The sequence below is a fragment of the Takifugu flavidus genome, chromosome 1 (assembly GCF_003711565.1).
Source record: "Takifugu flavidus isolate HTHZ2018 chromosome 1, ASM371156v2, whole genome shotgun sequence".
In the NCBI taxonomy this organism is placed as follows: Eukaryota; Metazoa; Chordata; class Actinopteri; order Tetraodontiformes; family Tetraodontidae; genus Takifugu; species Takifugu flavidus.
In genome coordinates, this window is record NC_079520.1 from 18,457,863 (window position 1) to 18,474,080 (window position 16,218).

The 16,218-nt window shown below is 41.2% G+C and overlaps 2 protein-coding genes and 1 long non-coding RNA gene across 4 annotated transcripts; 1 reads left to right on the forward strand and 2 right to left on the reverse strand.

Moving 5' to 3' along the window:
* The first annotated feature begins 632 nt into the window (after positions 1-632).
* foxl3 (forkhead box L3) lies at positions 633-4,101 on the forward strand. The gene is made up of 3 exons (XM_057051951.1): positions 633-878; positions 1,400-1,568; positions 1,670-4,101. The coding sequence occupies exons 1-3, from the start codon at positions 772-774 to the stop codon at positions 2,135-2,137; spliced, it is 744 nt and encodes a 247-aa protein (XP_056907931.1). The 5' UTR covers positions 633-771; the 3' UTR covers positions 2,138-4,101.
* Positions 4,102-4,852: 751 nt separating this feature from the next.
* On the reverse strand, positions 4,853-5,817 carry LOC130536221 (uncharacterized). The gene is made up of 2 exons (XR_008953307.1): positions 5,642-5,817; positions 4,853-5,497 (listed from the first exon to the last, which is right to left on the reverse strand). It is a non-coding gene; the product is annotated as an uncharacterized LOC130536221 (long non-coding RNA).
* Positions 5,818-6,017: 200 nt separating this feature from the next.
* Positions 6,018-15,934, reverse strand: tom1l2 (target of myb1 like 2 membrane trafficking protein). Of its 2 annotated transcripts, XM_057032699.1 has the most exons (15): positions 15,778-15,934; positions 15,309-15,393; positions 14,662-14,740; positions 14,416-14,565; positions 13,460-13,594; positions 13,038-13,187; positions 12,779-12,895; positions 12,530-12,663; positions 12,400-12,451; positions 10,420-10,579; positions 10,108-10,237; positions 9,503-9,572; positions 8,778-8,837; positions 8,260-8,296; positions 6,018-8,164 (listed from the first exon to the last, which is right to left on the reverse strand). In XM_057032699.1, the coding sequence occupies exons 1-15, from the start codon at positions 15,827-15,829 to the stop codon at positions 8,016-8,018; spliced, it is 1,560 nt and encodes a 519-aa protein (XP_056888679.1). In that variant the 5' UTR covers positions 15,830-15,934; the 3' UTR covers positions 6,018-8,015. The 2 variants fall into 2 exon arrangements, with proteins under 2 accessions (XP_056888679.1, XP_056888688.1); XM_057032708.1 differs by lacking the exon at positions 8,778-8,837.
* Positions 15,935-16,218: the final 284 nt, after the last annotated feature.

The following is a 16,218-nucleotide window of genomic DNA, read 5'->3' on the forward strand; positions in this document are numbered from 1 at the left end:
ACCAATATTTATGTTATTTAAATGTTTCCATCATGCGTAGTTTTAATGGTGCAGCTTTATTGCTAAATCTCAGAGGTTCTAGTTCCAATAGAGCCTGCAGCTCATTTCATTTACTTTATTACTGCGTGATAGGACATTTTACTCAATTTCAGAGGGCAACCTATTATTTTACTCCACCGGATTTATTTATTGCATGTATGGCTGCTCCATGTTGATAGGAGTTTGGGAAGTGTTTCGTGCGAACACCACTATCCACTCCCAAACAGCCGAGGATTGTTTCTCCCTGTCATGGATGAACACTGGTGAGGCCCTAAATTCACCCTACATGCTTTGTTGAACGTTAAGTTGATTTTAATGAAATCAAACAACATCCTGGAAGTTCTAAAATTCCAAACTACACTATCTTGAGTTAAAAATCTGTTAGTCGGACGCTAGGAAGGTGCATACTGACTGTTCAGTTTTAAGATTATTTGGGAAAATAAATAACGGAAAAAAAAAGAAAGAAATACTGAAAGAATGACATTAAGGATTTCTGTATATTTGTGAGGGTGATCACAAGCTCAGGGCCCAGAGACCCAGTAGAGGTGGTCCCGGGGCTGGGACGAGGAGGGGGGGAGGGGGATGTGGAGTTCAGAGAGAGTGAGAGGCAGCTGGCTGAACAGAGGATGGTGGCAGAGTGCAGCAGCAGGACAGGCTGTTGCTGCTGGGCTTCGACGGGACATTCAGAGGAGCCCCACACTTTGGATCCCACATCCCGCTCAAAGTGGAAATATGTTTGATAACTCTCACTACCCCTTCAACTGCTTTAACTACGATGGAGACGGATACCCTTCCTCCAGCACTGATGAAGAGAAGAAAATGTGTAGACCCGCCTACAGGTAGGAATGATGTCCTTCTACCTGAGAGGTTTATGTGGGGAAAAAAAAAAGGGGGGGGGGGGGGGGTTGGAACTGTGTTTAATATATATAAAACATTATTAACAAATTTTCATTATTCTAAACTCTAAAAGGAAATTTCCATTTAATTAAAACTTTTAGATCAGTCATCAATTTACCATGAAGAAATAAAAAGAGGGCACTGTTTCATTATTATTATTGTTGTTGTTGTTGTTAATAATAATAACAATAATAATAATAATAATAATAATAATAATAATAATAATAATAATGTTATTTTAAAGATCATCTATGAAAATTGATAAGATAATTGTTGCTTAAGAAAATATCATATTTGAGAAGGGTTTCAATTTTTCTCCATTGGTTAAAGTGCTACCCGACCAGACTCTTTACCAGTTGTGTGTGTGTGTGTGTCCATGTGCATGCACGCGTGTATGTGTGTGTGTGTGTGGTGTGTGTGTGTGTGTTGTGTGTGTGTGTGTGTGTGCGTGTGTGTGTCTCAGCTACATAGCTCTGATTGCCATGGCCATCCAGAAGAGTCCAGAGCAGCGGGTCACCCTGTCGGGCATCTATGAGTTCATCATGAAGAGGTTTCCCTACTACCGCTCCAACCAGAGAGCCTGGCAGAACTCCATCAGACACAACCTGTCTCTGAACAGCTGCTTCATCAAGGTGCGCCAGCAAAACCTTTGCACCAAATATTTGCACCGTTTCCTGTGTTAACAATTGAGACTCCCTCGGTGGGTTGTTCATGAAGTGTTCATCTTGAACAGGTTCCTCGGACGGAGGGCAATGAGAAGGGAAAAGGGAACTTTTGGACTTTTGCTACTGGTTGTGAATCCATGCTCGACCTGTTTGAAAACGGCAACTTCCGTCGTCGCCGGCGCAGGAGGAATATGAAAATCGGTCTCCGCGATTCAGCAGAAACCCCCTTCCACCCTTTGGAGAGCAATCATCACGCGCCCGCAGCTCGCCTCCCCGATCCCGACTGTGCCCTCTGCCCTTTGGACCCTGAGAGGCTGCAGCCAGGCCCCCAGCAGAACCACCTGCTCCAAAACACCAACCAGCCGGGCAAACCGGAGTCAGAGATCAAGTTCAGCATTGACTACATCCTTTCCACTCCAGATCCACCCCTGCCTGGGTTCAGAGCCCCTCGCGGCCCCGTTCATAGAGGAGCCGTGGCTCCGGCGGTACACGTCCTGGAGCCCCAGCACCTGAACCTGCACTTCTGGACTCTATAGGAGGAGACAGAACTTGTATCATTTAGCGTCGCCAGTGAGAAGATCAAAAGAAGAGAAGAGAAACACCACAGGAGGGATTTTGCAGACACGGAAATGTAAAGGGGCTCAAAGGTAAAGGTACAGTACCACGAGCTTCATTTTAATCACGCTAAGAATTTGTCCGAAAGGTACAAAAGTGAATACAACTGTGTTTAAACTGTATGTGCAGTGAAAATGTAGAATAGATTTAAGATAAATGTAAATGTGGGAGATGTGAGCTTAAATATGATGACTTTAAAGAGGCTTCAACAAAAGATGACATTAAATTAACCTCGCATCATTTTAATTTTAATGACTGTGGACAAATGGAAGTAACCATTACTGGCTATTGTTGCAATATTTGCTTTTCTTTTTCCCAAATATTTCCTATGTAAAGCTTCATCATTACTTTAAAACCATGTTGAAGGTATGAATCTGTAAATATATTATATTTTGTCAAGGATTTTTTGTTTGTTATAAAATTTGACTATAATTTTTCTCATGAAATAAATCCAATTTATTGTTGTGTAGAAAAGCCAAAATGTCAACTCCCACAATCAACGGCCGAAGAGAAAGCTCACAGCTGGAAATGAATCCGTGGTTCCACACGAATCGCCTTCAGATTTAGCATCTCAGCCACTCACACCAGGAATTCTGCTGAGACTGTGATAAAAGATCCGAGTTGACAGTTCGCGTTCTTAATCACCTCGTCTTTTATGTCAATAGTACGGAACTGGGATGAAACACTTCCTCGAACCCAGCAGCCCTTCCTTATCCCTGCTACAGCATTTACCTGGAGCAGGCAGACGTCGGCAACGCTGTGTGTGTGTTACAGATTACAGTTTGGAATTAAAGTTCAAATGTAAAATCAAATAAATAGTGGGGTAGAGTGAAGAGAGCCTATTTTTTCCTAATTGTGATCCACAGCTGCCTCTTGTCTTCAACGTGCAACAGCTCGCCGCTGCCTGGGGAGAACGTTCCGTGTTCCGTTTGGCTTCTCTGCCCGTGCTCAATCATTCCAGACCGACCTCTTTCCTGCATTTTCCTAATTTTGTCACTGACCTTTTGGAGTCCTGATTGACTGACACTTAAATTCTAATCCGCTGGCTCCTCATTATAACTTATCGCTGCAACAAACTTAAAGCCGATTTCACCAAACAGGGCTGCCCAACAGTTCTTGCTTTTACACGAGAGATCAATCATGCTGTTGTTCCTGTACCGTTGAGGGGACATTTTTCAATTTAACCTTTAGATTATGTCTTGCCTACATCAGAGGAGGGCTTCGACACACTTAACATGAGTGGCATTTAATATAGCAAAACACTTGCAAGGTGAGGCCCAGATGTGACCCTATTTAAATACACGGGCCCCTGCACGAGCCCTAAACAGCAGCAGCACCTCCCCCCGTAAAAACACTTACACACATACACACAAACAAAAAGTCGCCGTTATAATTAAACACACCTTGTGCCTCTTTTGCAAATGCCCCTCATCGATCTGGGGTTTTTTAACATTCATATGTGAGCTGCCCCCCAGCAAACGTCTGTGGTGGCGCGAGTGTTTATGGATCAGCAAGTTTCCATTAACAAAGAGGTTGATTTTCAGTAGCGGGGGCTGCTGCGATGTCGTGGATATATTTGGGTAAATTAACTTAGCATAAAGTGCTCCGAGGCTGCAGGGGAGGGGGGCTAAGCAGTGAAAAGTCAGTGCACATGTGTTGTTACAGGAATAGATGGAGCTGCAGCAGCGTCACAAAGCATCTCTTTTCCCCCCTTTTTAATAGAATTATTCTCTCACCGATAAGAGTGGAAGTGTGTTTGAAGCTTCATTATGGAGCTTGGGTGGCAGCGGTAAAATGAGCAGCTCACGGGCAAGACAGCAGCCATGCAGGTGGGAGGAAATACAAAGCTGCTGATCTGCAACGCTAATATGAAATGAATCATAAACACAAATAGGTCATTTAATCTCGAAAAAGCTTGTTTAGCTGTTTGGACCCACTGAGGCCGATCTGGGGATGAAAGAGATTGAAGATAAACACGATGCCACGGCTTTCCTCTTGAACTGTTTGTTACAGTTGCAATGACTGGAAGATCATGAGCCATGTGCAGTGCACATGCTAATGCTGCATGAGCTGTAGGTTAATGTAGATCAGGGAAACAGCCTGAGGAGACACACACACACACACACACACACACACACACCAGTCTGCCCTTTAGCCATTTCATAAGTGCAAAGCTGCTTCAAAGTTCAAATGTGCTATTATTTTGAAATGGTTTCATGTGTGTTAGTAAATGAGAAAGTCAACACTGTACATCAATCAGAGGCCCCTGTTAGACGTGTTTACATTTTAACTGTATAGATCTGTATAGATCAGTATCCCTTCCAGAAACACAATGACTGAAGGTGTGTTTGTTTTTTTAAAATCGATATATTTAATTCTCGAAAGAGAAACAGGAAGTGTTAATCAAGAAAAGAGCCTAATACTCAAATAAAAATATTCTTTCAGAAAGCCTCCAGATACATGTTGGAAGCTATCAGTTCTTATCGTGTATATATTTGATGTGATGTACGTCTGACATTCATAATTTCACTGAACCAGTTATGAACTGGTGTGTCTCAACCATCGATCAACAAATCTATTGATTTAACACTGAACTATCTTGATATGTTAAGCAGCTTCTGACATTTAAATTGGAGTTTCAGCATATAAAAACAGACTTTATTTGCAGTACATGAGTGCACAGTTTCTACTGATGGAACTTGAAATAAAAGCATACGGGCAACATAGAAAACCAAAGTCTAAAAAAACAAAAACAATTAGTAAACAAACATGGTGTATTTTCTTAATATAAATCAACTTTATTGATCTGATCAGACAACCATCTAATCCCCCAGTCATACATGAAAAAACAAGATTAAAATAAATCACACTACTGCCTAATATAATAATATAATAATAATAGCTATAATGATGTATGGGACAGCCCCCCCCCCCATCCCATGCTGTGGCCTGGTTAAGGGAACAGGGGGTAGAGGATATTTGCATACATCTATATTGCAAAGACAGCAAATTTGCACTGCTGAGTTGTGATATCACCAAGTTCTGTACTGCAGAGCAGATTCATTGCACTGTGTGTACAGCCAGACGTGCAATGCAACTACAATGCACCACAGCTCAGGGCATCGGTGGACCCCTCCACACTTCCGCTCCTGCGGTGCATAACCAAGCCTCCATCGTGCGACCAGAGTGTGCTCGTGATTCCTGAGAGGATTTGCTTCTCTCTCTCTTCTCCAGGCCTCTGCAACACATTGTGTTGATTATTTAGACTTCTTAATAATGACCTGTTAAAACAAAGAGGCAATCGCATTAGGCAGACAGTCAGCAGTACGTCAACTGCTACATCAAAATAACAAAAATAAACATGCATCCAAAGCTTCTGGACATTTTCTCTGCCTAAACTCAACTGGAAAGAAGGAATAAATTACCTGAAAAGTAGAATTCCAGCAGCTCTTTGTGTGGAGGGAGAGCACGTGTTGAGTCCAACTGGGCTCCTGTGTGCCGCTGCGTTCCAGTCTACTGTCACAGACACACCCCACTTTCTTTCTGTCCGGGAATAAACGCTCCAGTGGCTGAGGCAGAATGTGAGGGGCCATGTTGTGGGATGAGGCCATTCCCAGTGACCAATAGGGAAGTTCCTGGTGTGGGGCCCACAGACACCCAGAGAAGGAGGTAAGGGTTTACTACGGGTCAGCGTGAGCCAGTCGAGCCTGGAGAAATGGAGGTCGGAATGCCAGGAAGATGACAGAGGAGCTGGTGGACTTAATTCATTCAGGAAATCAAGACAATCAAAGAAATCCAAGCTGAATGTCAGCACATTGCTAATGTTTTATTAGAGTTCATGCACAAGTCAAACAACACAAAGAGAAAGGAGACATGAGGCAACTCAGGAAGGAAGCAGCCAAACAGTGCAGCCTCCATCATGAGCGACTTTTCCAAATCTGGAGATACAAACAAACAAACATTGTTGCTCTGCAAAAACACAAGCCTGAGATGACAACACGCTGAGATTCAGCTACAATTCACCGAGAGCTCACACCCACATAAACCCCAAACACTCCGTCTGGTATCAAACAGGATAGAAAGGACTTGCTTCGATGCTTTTTAAAAAAAAAAAGAAACCAGAAACAATTTTGGGTTACAGAACAGCTGACACACACAAGTTCAACACTAAAACAAGGGAACAAAAGGAGGGGAAAAAATAAACAATTCCCTTTGTAAAAAGTGCAATGCTGCTTTGTTGAAAGGGCCAAAAGCAGGTTCATTATTCTTCCCTTTATTCTTAATCTAGATAAATTAAATTCTACTTGAGATAAGGTTCCTTCATGAGAAAAATAGCAAAAGCGGATATAAACAAAGGTAACCATGACAACAACTTACCGAACTCCATAAACAAAAGCAACACACACCAAAAACATCGTCCATTGATTTCCCCTTTTCTCCCATAATATATTTCCCATCCATAATTTTGTAAAATAACATTTAGAATTTGATGAAATTATTTCAACATTTAAATATATTCTAAGCAGTTCTCATAACTTGCAGCTGGTTAAATGATTTCCAGCCCCAGCCGTGTATGTCTTGGTGAGTGCTTGTGATTGGTGTAAGATGGAGCATTTATTATTGTCAAAAGAGCAAAATATCTCATTTGTGGGGCTGCGTCCACAGCCGGCTCATTTCTGAAAACAAGTGTTGTGTTGAAAGGTCAGGTCTTATAAAATATGTGAGGGTAATGTGCAAACAGCTTCTGTAGTGTGATATTCTCATTTACATCCCTGGATATTCAAGCAGCAGACTATTAGAGGACCAACGAAATGTGTAGCAGGTGCAAAAATCTGGAATCGTCCCTTTTTTTTTTCTTAAAAGAATTTGGTCCTCTGGAAAGAAATCATAATGAATTATAAACCTGCTGTACATGTTAACGTATTGGGGGGAGAATAAAGGATCTGACTGGAATTCATTTTACATCAGGACAAATAAATCTAAGCCACAAATAAAAATAATTTATCTGCAGCTTCAAATTAATGTATAAGCAAAATCACCAGCATGTCATTCAATAACTGCAGCACAGTCACAAAAATCAAGAAAAGAGGTGGGCAGCAGTTGTGCCCGTCCCTAAAATAACTCCGTTCATCTTGAAAACGATATAATTCCTTGTGAAAAGCTCTAGTGAGGTACATCCCTAATATCACAGCAGCTGGAAGATAAACCCCTCTTTCAAAAACCCTATATTAAATCAATCTCTTTTAAACATCTGCAGCATAAATATACACATAATTCATGACTTTTGTCATTTACAAATTTACAATTCATCTCAAACTGACATGTAAAGGGACTCACAGAAACACAAAACCACTATACTCACATGAGTGTTCACTCCCCAAGCCCGAAAGGAAAACCTTTGTTTTCTGCTGAGGGCCCTTTAACGCTCAAAAACCTAAATAAAATGATGGTAAATGCATGTTTGGGCTCAGGTAAGAAAAGGATTCCCGATAATGGCCAACAATGTGGCTGCTTCTTTTACAAACCGGACATTAGCTGCAACATGAAGCTCTGCAGTCCACAACAGAAGGGAAAATACTTCAAAAAAAGATTAAGAGCAAATATGAGGGAAATCATCTGGTGGCTCCAAATAAACAACTTCTTTGCTGAGTTTTCCCCTTTGTTACGAGCGATTTACACAAGGACGTCTTTTCTCTATTTCACAAAGCTCTGTAGTTTGAAAATAATGTTGAAGGAACAGTTGTGATGCACTTTAGTGTCAGGTTAGTCGGTGTTCAGGTGTTGGATCCGAACGGATGTCTACATGGCGAGCAGTCCATCCTCTTGTCTCGCTGGTTTCTTGCGGTTGGGAGTTCCCTGTGTTGTGCCTGGATCACCACTGGGGGGCGATGGCAAGCTGGGGGTCACCTCCGCAGCTTTGGCTCTCTCCTCCAGGAATTTATCGAATTCTGAGTGTTAGGTTGAAAAGAGAGGGGAAAGGGATGGATTTAGGAAGAGGAGAGGCTTTAACCTGATATAAAACAAAGCATTTACACTCTCCTACCTTCACTCGTCACACCTTCCTCAACTTCATCTCCAATCTGTTAGGAACAAAAACAATGTCAAGTCTGGACTCCACAAAAGTCTGGACTCTGATTTATCCACAAAATATGCACACATGTTCTGAGTGTGCCTTAAAATCACCTATAAACCAAAACCAGCCCCAGTGTATCTGCTCAGCATTCTGATTTAATCCCACCCATGTGCCATGAAATGTCAGATCATTATTTTTAAAAGGAAATCACACACAGACAGATTAGAAATCTTAGGCGTCAATAATCACTGCATACAACTCACGCCTCAGGCTCATGTGATAAAGTTTCATCGAAGTCAACGTTAGTCCATCTCCACAGCACACGGTTAGTGATTTCAAGTATTATGACTGAGAAGTGGGGAAATATGTGAGGATAAGTTTTGGTGTCATTCATGTTAAAAGGGAAGAAAAGGGTGGAGGTGAAAAAGGGGAGAAATAAATAAGAGTAAGCACAAATAATAATAAAATAAAATTTAGGATGGGCTCACCACATCAGTACACAGCCACTGCTCTATGTCATCCATGACAGAATTCTGACGGTCGACACCCTACAAGGCAGCCAGACCGCCACAGAGGGGAGGGGGAGGGGGAGCGATGCCATCACATTAAAATAAATCCCACCAAAATCAGTGAACAAAAACGTAAATGGACTAAAAATGCAAAGTAATAAAAAATCTTGAGAAAAAATCAAATAGAAATGAATGTTTGCGAGGACTGTTTCCAATATGCAGGAGAATACAGTGGAACCCCAGTTGTGTTACACAATTAACACTTGATTTGTGTGAAAACTGCTCTAAAAAGGTTGGTGCTTCGATAGCACAAACATAAGAAATCCAAATCTGTTGCTTTAAAACCAATATTAAACCTTCTTTTTGTAAAAGATCTCATAACCTTCATGTAACCTAACATTATGGACAACGAGGACTAAGATACAATCATTAAAACACAATAATGATATCATTAAAAACATTTTTGGTCACTCGTCCTCAAAGAATATTGGACTGAATTGTTTTCTGGGGCGGCGCATTAGCTTAAGTGCTTTTCACTCTAAATTTATAGAACAGACAAATATTTATAATTATTGTTCCAAATAATATTTCCTTCCTTTTTGTGCACCAGCTGCAAATATTACAGTGTATGAGAGTATTGGAGCTATTCACAAGGCATAAACAGCCTGGAGGCCGAAGCATTAGCCTGTGCAACTGGGACTCACCGCTCCTGGTGCTGGTTGCAGGACGTCCAGAGTGGGAGGGGGGCCGCTAGTAGTGTCTTCTGCTGTAGTGCTGAAAAAAGATGTCAACATTTCTATAATAATCAGGACATCTCTTCATGCACATTTATTTGCTTTCCCTCTTAAAATCCTTCCAAAATGCTTCATTTTATGAAACAAAGTGATGTATACTTACTGGACAATTTATTAGGTATAGCTGTACAATTGCTTGTTAACACAAATAGCTAATCAGCTGATCACAAGGCTGCAACTCAATGCATTTAGGCAATACAACTTGCTGAAGTTCAAACACAAATGTGTGTTTTACTCCGTGGGGGCCGATAAAACATGCTGCCACCAAAGTGAAAAAAGGATAAACAGTGTGGGGCAAAATGGAGTGGGCAGAGTCTGAGAAGAGGTGTGGGAAGGTAATGAAAGAAAACAACTGTGCACTTCTAAAGAAAAGAGTGGTGTGTAAAAAAGCCTTGATATAAATACTGTAATTGCAGAAGCAGAAATGCATAGCTGAATGCCAACAGCACCTCTTAGTTCTGACCCTATGATACAGAACGTCTTCATAGAGGTGGAAATTTCTGGGGCATCCTTACTTGGTGTGTGCTGGGGTGGACAGAACTCCGGTCCTGGTTTGAGCAAACACATCAAAATCATCCTGGGTGGGGGGAGGCTTACCGCTGGACAGGGAGCTCAGGGTGCTGCTTACACTGTCTGCCCCCATGTCTGGAGGGACATAAATACACATGGTATCAGCAAATGGTTCTGCTGACTTAATGGAATACTGCTATGACTTCTAATCCAAGGCTTATTATAACACATACGGTACATTATCCATTTTAGACATAATAAGATAACTGCTACATAGTAAAAGTCAAAGTCAAAAGTCTGAGAGAGGGCTGACAAACCTAGACCAGCCAGCCGGGAAGCCAGAGTGGCTGGGGACGAGGGCCCCACAACATTGGTGGAGGGCAAATTGGTTGAGGCTGCATTCACCATGTTGCTTACAACAGCAGGGGAGCCCGGGCCGAGATCAATGAGATTGTCCTCTGTTGCCTCGCTCAGGACCTGTGAGGAAGAACAAGAAGCTGTAGAGAAAAAGTCCCTCGCTAGAGATGAGAGAATAAGACTCACAAGCACTGAGACAAACCCTTCTGTGGGAAGGTTAAGGAAAAGCTGGGCTATAACAGCAAAGAATTACATGACAGAAGGGAAATTAAAAAGTGTGTGTATAAAATAAGAGCTTTATTAGAGCATGAAAAATACTTGTTTCTTAAGGGGGAGCAAAGAAGATTTTAATTGGTTAAATATTCTGATTTTAAGTGAATAAATAAATTAATTTAGTGTAAAAATTCCAAGACAACCCCCTTAAGAAGGCAGTAATAGCAGCAGGGAGGAAGTGGGCAGATTAAAGAAGGCTTTACACGATCAGGATTTTTGGGGCCGATCACCAATTACCGACTTTACACAAACCGATAATCGATCACGATCCCATCACGTGATGGAGCAATATGTCCATTTAAATAACTTATTAATTTACTGTTTACACCTGTCTACTGTTTACAGAGTAATAAATTAAGCAGTCTTAAACTGACCGAGATGAAAAGGTTAAACACTAAAGATCTGTAGAGGGCTGTCAGTCATTCAATTCTTCCATTTAGACACCATTGCAGGGTCCATAGTGATGTTAAGAGATTATAAGTAAATATTTAAAAAAATAATATAAATACTGACATTACATAAATTTTCAACACTGGCCAGATCAGTCAAAATTTAATTTAAGAGAAAATAAAATAACTTAAGACAGAAATAATAGCTGTAACAAGTTAAATTACTGTAAGAAAATGATTTTGTCATAAAAATTATTTTGTTTTTTTAATCTGTTGTATTTAACATAAAAAAAATGACAGCTCAAAACATGAATGCCACCAATACCTTCAGGTAATCCAATATAGCCAATTAGATTGACGGAAAGACGAGATTAAAGACCTAAAATTTGCATTGATTAATCTGAATCCTGAGTGCAAACACAATATGAGAGCATTTCATCTCGCTGCCATCTCAATTTTGTCATCACTGAGATATTGTAGAGGCAGCTCGGGACTGTACGGCAAAACATGCAATATGGGGTGACACAGTCCACATTTAACCATATTTCAACAGTGGTTGTGATGGCACTGCTTGTTTGAGGAGCCGGATAATGGTTTCATACTTGCCTGCCTCAGCTAGCCACAGAAACAGAAAAGAACAGAAAGGAAGAGACATGAACACCATTAGCATGCCTGTGCAGGGCCACAGTGTAATGATAACTATGGAAGAGAAACCAGGCCCATCACGATTGGAAACCTGATGAAGACGCAAGTGCGCAGCAGCACCAGAGGCTGCCAGCATTGCTTTTAATCACATGACTGGCATGTTGGTTTCAGTTTAATTTTGATTCTGGTATGCCTCAAAGATCACACAATGCAGAAATACAGAAGAAGAAAATATTTAAGAGGTCTTTGGAAATGATGAGGTTAAACTTTCTGGTGAGACATTAATGGAAACTTGTGAAATTTAACTGCTATGCAACAGTATTGCAACAAAATAGTAAATCTTTCTCCCTCTGGTAGAGGAAAAAATGCAAAAGACCTTCTTTAAATAAAAGAGAATAGACACAGCGTTTGCATTGTCTGGAAGAGCTAACTGTACTATGCACCTAGCTGGTTTCTCTTTGATCAGACATTGATGTTGTGTAAAAATCAATAAAATTTTAACAGAAGCCTGACTTATGGTGCACCATGCAAATGGGCAGCGCTCAGACTAGAAGGTGCCAATATCAGACAATGGCTGACTATGAGCAGAGATGCAAATATTACTTTTCTCCCAGGCAAAAGCTGCTGACTCACCCCATTGTTGACACTCTGAGCTGAGGACCTCCCAGTTCGAAACCGCTCATACCTGAGCAAAGAACACAACAGCTGACAACTCCCTACACAAATATGACATTAATTACTTTAGAATATCTGTGATTCTTGCCTTTCATAGCGTAGAAAAATGTTATTGAGATCATCGTTGACATGCAGCAGCTCCTCGGTCACAGACTCATTTGAAACGCAAGAGATGAGCTCCATCATTCTCTGCTGCATGGCTCTACAAGTCCTGTTCAGCTCCTAAAAACAAATATGGAAACAGAGTGGAGTCACATTACTGTACAAAAGCTTCATCAAACCCAACAGGGAGACACTGTTTAGAGACACAGGCACACACACACACACACTTCCTTGCCTGCAGTAACTCATAGTCTGAAGCATCCTCTTGTCCAGGGACCATCTCAGTCAACATCTCCGACATCACTTTGGTGTTCCCACGAACAATGTCTAACTCACTGCGCAGTCGGCAAATCTAGATATCAGAGATTAAAAGCTGAGGTGCGTTGCATAAGAAGCAGCCCTCTCGTAAATCAGCCCTGATAAAACTACATGGTTTGGTGTTTACAACTTCCAAGATGGAAGGCTGTAGAGCTTTCAAGGGACTGTGACTCTACCTGTTCCGGCGTTGGGTTGATGGCTCCTGAAGCATGAATGTTGGGGACCTGAGGGGTGGTGTAGGCTGGTGGAATAGTTTGTGATGTTGGCTGACTTGTGATGTTACCATATTTAAGCAGAGTCGAGTCACCCTCCGGAGCAGATGCCGTCTACGAGCAGATACAGAGAAATAAAAGAACTGACAAATTGTGGGCACTAATGATTACAAAAGGCTTAGTCGATACATATTTTTAGATATAGTTCCACAACTGGTTGGTAAAAAGCCTTCAGTTGTGGAGATATATCAGGGGTAACTATGTAGAACAGCTTATTTGCATATTCAGCACAGCTGACTTGCATTAAAACCATGAATAAACAGCTCTTAAAATAAGAGGATGAATCCGCATTTTAGAGTTTGGTGTGAAAAGCCAACACTACCTACCCGTTGAGGTGTCTGTATAGGAGACAGGGTCTCAAGCTCTGATGTGGGGAATTCAATGCCTTTTCTCTTAAGTTCCTCATAAACTTGGACCACCCCTGTAAGGTCAGGGCTGCTCCGGAATGCATCAGCCCACGCCTGGAATGAAGAAAAAAGGGCACGGGAAAGAGTAAATAAGTGGAGATAACAAAATGAGAGCAGCTCTGTGATCACTTCTGTCTAGAATGAATACTCTCAGTCAGCACAACACACAGCTCTCAGGATCAACCTTCCCCCCAGCTCAGAGATTTGTAGTTATAGCTCACTTTTGCAAATATCACCCACTGTTTTTAGTCAGGGTGATCTAAAATTAAAGCAGTTATTTGGGGTTAGGAGCGTCTGAAACACCTACAAACGGTAGGTATTATAACAACTAATAGAGGCTTCAGGTTGTTAGGATGAGACAGCACAACCATAACTTGTCATAAAAAAAAGTACTTTAGCCATTTTAGGAAAGGGAATGACAACAATCTTGCCGTTACATTTCAGCTCACCTCCAATCACAGACTTGTTCGGGTACTGACTAGACAAACAGGAGAGAATTATATACCTCGCGCCTCCAAACAGTTACTGTCTGCCACCTTCTCTAGAATTCTTGCTGTCAGCTGTGGTCATATGGTTTCTTTGGTGGAAATAAGAGAATCCCAGGCTGAGCAACGTCACCTGAGCTGTAACAGGTAACTAGAGCTGCTCCAGGACTAAGGCCCCAAGAGACAGCGGTTTAACCAACAGCTTGGTCTGCGGACGACAGAATGCCCTCTGTGCCACAGCACTGTGACAGAAACTCATGCTGCAATTCTCCCACGGACTCAGACACACATCAGTTTTCCTAACAAGATTTATGACATGCATTAAATGTGCTTGTGTGACACAACATTGGTTCATAAACTTAGGTGAAAATAGGTTTACTGCTATCTTACCTGAATCAGGGCAAGTACTTTATCTTGAACAATTCTAGGTGGGTTGTTTTTAGGTGAGATGATTTTAACTAGGACACCGTCAACAAAGTCCCTGCTAGTGACCAAGGCATGAAAACGGTGGCCACAATTCTTTACACATGTCTCCAGAACCTGTTTGGCATGAGGGGAAAATATGTATGAGGATTAATAATCATGTTAAAGCAGAACTTGATATATGATAATCTAACAAGATCATTTTTTACTTACCGTTAAGGCCAACATCACTTCCCTATAGTTTCTATTACCATTCAGTCTCTTTTTCATTGCTCTAATGGCATCCTTTGGTCTGCAAACAAACAAATGGGACAATAAATGAATAAACTGGAAAAAAAGACTTGAAAAAGACATTGTTCAGATCATCAAAGAATAGTTGGAGGTTGGAGAGTGATTTTAAAAAAAAACCTAGAGAAAAGCCAGGTGTGGTCAAAGGTCAACGATTCTCTGATGGTAATCTCTGCATTGACAGTGTGGCTTGTTAGTAATTATTAACATCTGTAACCACTGACCTTGACAATCAGATTAAAAAACAAAACCTGATCTCTTTGCATAGACAATTTATAGCACAACGTTTGTTTGTAACTGACAAAAGAAAATCTGGAGGACAGGCAGGCATGATTAAGCATTACAAGGATGGGGGAAGGATGAGATAAGCAATGAGGCCTCGCATTAATCCACCTCACACTGCCAAAAATAGGTGTTTTTTTCACTTTCCTAGAATCCATCTAAGTAAAAGGTTTACTCTAACTATTATATCTCAATGCAGCCATGCATTTTGCGGACAGTACAATGATGAGACAGGCCTTAAGTAATGGATAAAAGCTAATCAATAACAGATTACTAACTGGACTACTCACCCATCTTCTGTTTCGTTGATGATGTCACATATTTCCATGTTGAGGGTCCAGTCTTCATTTTGAAGAGAGCCATCGGTGGCTCTCTCTGGGAAAGAATAAAAAGGGAAGAAAGACCAAAATACCACAATTATATGACCACGGTAAATGGCTAGCTGATCTAAGCTAACCTATTGTTTACCATGTCAAGATCGTTGTGAATAACATATCAACCGTTCAAGATTTAACACCGGCAAGAACAAAAATAGGCATTTAACCCATCAACACCAGCAGAATGGCAGCAGATGTTACAGTACCTAATAGTTAGCTAGGCGGCTAACGGTGGCTTTCCAGCTGTATGTAAGTAATCCTGAAAAGCTAGCATGCTAAAGGCAGCAAAGCGTAAATGACAGACAAAAGAGATCCAAACAAGCTTCAGAAGACGTAAGTGCACCTCCACACGTCGCCATTCCCGAAACATAAGTCAACTCACCGATACAATGACCCACAGGAGTACTGAAAGGATTTCCCAAAAGGAACTCCATCTTGTTCTGCAACAAACAAGTCAGTCCATGGGATGAAGACACTACAGGAAACGCTCAGTGACCCCGCCCACAGGAGCGCAGCGATTGGTGAAGAGGATTGTAGCCTTTAATGTGATTGGTCGCTGGGAACATCCGTCATCCGTGCGATTGTAAATAACAATCACCAAAGGTTGCGTTGCTCGATTTGTTTTATGATTCCAAAAATGCAACAACATATATTAGTGTTGCCTAAATACAGTACATATTCCAAAAATTTAAAAAGAAACACTCAAATTTTACTCTATACATTTAATTTTGATTAAAAAAATATCTTGTGGGGTTTGAACACTTCCACTGAATAAAGTTAGATTTTTAAAAAAAATGTAATATCCACAGCAACAGAAATGCAA

Bases quoted from the DNA above. Each gene is read 5' to 3' on its own strand.
- tom1l2 (XM_057032699.1), bottom strand. From the start codon at position 15,829: ATGGAGTTCCTTTTGGGAAATCCTTTCAGTACTCCTGTGGGTCATTGT. The intron at 10,238-10,419 runs GTTTGTCAGCCC...ATGTCCCTCCAG, and splicing joins TTCCCGGCTGGCTGGTCTAG to ACATGGGGGCAGACAGTGTA. The intron at 8,165-8,259 runs GTAGGAGAGTGT...CCTAACACTCAG, and splicing joins GGAAGGTGTGACGAGTGAAG to AATTCGATAAATTCCTGGAG.
- foxl3 (XM_057051951.1), top strand. From the start codon at position 772: ATGTTTGATAACTCTCACTACCCCTTCAACTGCTTTAACTACGATGGA. The intron at 879-1,399 runs GTAGGAATGATG...TGTGTGTCTCAG, and splicing joins ATGTGTAGACCCGCCTACAG to CTACATAGCTCTGATTGCCA. The intron at 1,569-1,669 runs GTGCGCCAGCAA...CATCTTGAACAG, and splicing joins TGAACAGCTGCTTCATCAAG to GTTCCTCGGACGGAGGGCAA.